A 360-nucleotide genomic window follows, 5' to 3' on the forward strand; every position below is an offset into this window, starting at 1 on the left:
GCGGCGACACCAGCCGCTGCCGAAGCCTCCATATGTCGGTGCGATTCGGTTCTCCAACTCCTCACGCTTTACTCAAAACCCTAGAACAGAAAACGAAGATGAAATCGACGACACAGATGATGAAAATGGAGGTGCAAAAGAAACCCTAGAGTCGTAAAGAGTAAAAATGGATAGTAGATGATGGGAGGGAGAGACGTAGCAGAGTGAGAATGAAATGATGTTACCTTTAGAGCAGCGGTTCGTCTCTGGATTTGGGGGTTTCAAGAGTAAAGAGAGGGGGTTTTGGGAAAGAAAGGGGTTATGAAGAGGACTGAAAAGTAAAAATATGAAATTCTTGATGACTGAAATACTCAAATACTG

At 44.2% G+C, this 360-nt stretch overlaps 1 protein-coding gene across 4 annotated transcripts in view; it reads right to left on the reverse strand.

Annotated features, from left to right (window-relative positions):
* Positions 1 to 360, reverse strand: part of LOC107014441 — an 8,086-nt gene extending 7,726 nt beyond the window's left edge. For all 4 annotated transcript variants that reach the window (XM_027915424.1, XM_027915425.1, XM_027915423.1 and 1 more), the window contains exons 1-2: positions 225 to 360; positions 11 to 80 (exon numbers count right to left, since the gene is read on the reverse strand). In XM_027915424.1, coding sequence (XP_027771225.1) covers positions 11 to 32 — 22 coding nt within the window. In that variant the 5' untranslated portion in view covers positions 33 to 80; positions 225 to 360. The remainder of the gene's footprint in view (positions 1 to 10; positions 81 to 224) is intronic.

This window comes from Solanum pennellii, chromosome 3, assembly GCF_001406875.1.
Source record: "Solanum pennellii chromosome 3, SPENNV200".
Classification (NCBI taxonomy): Eukaryota; Viridiplantae; Streptophyta; class Magnoliopsida; order Solanales; family Solanaceae; genus Solanum; species Solanum pennellii.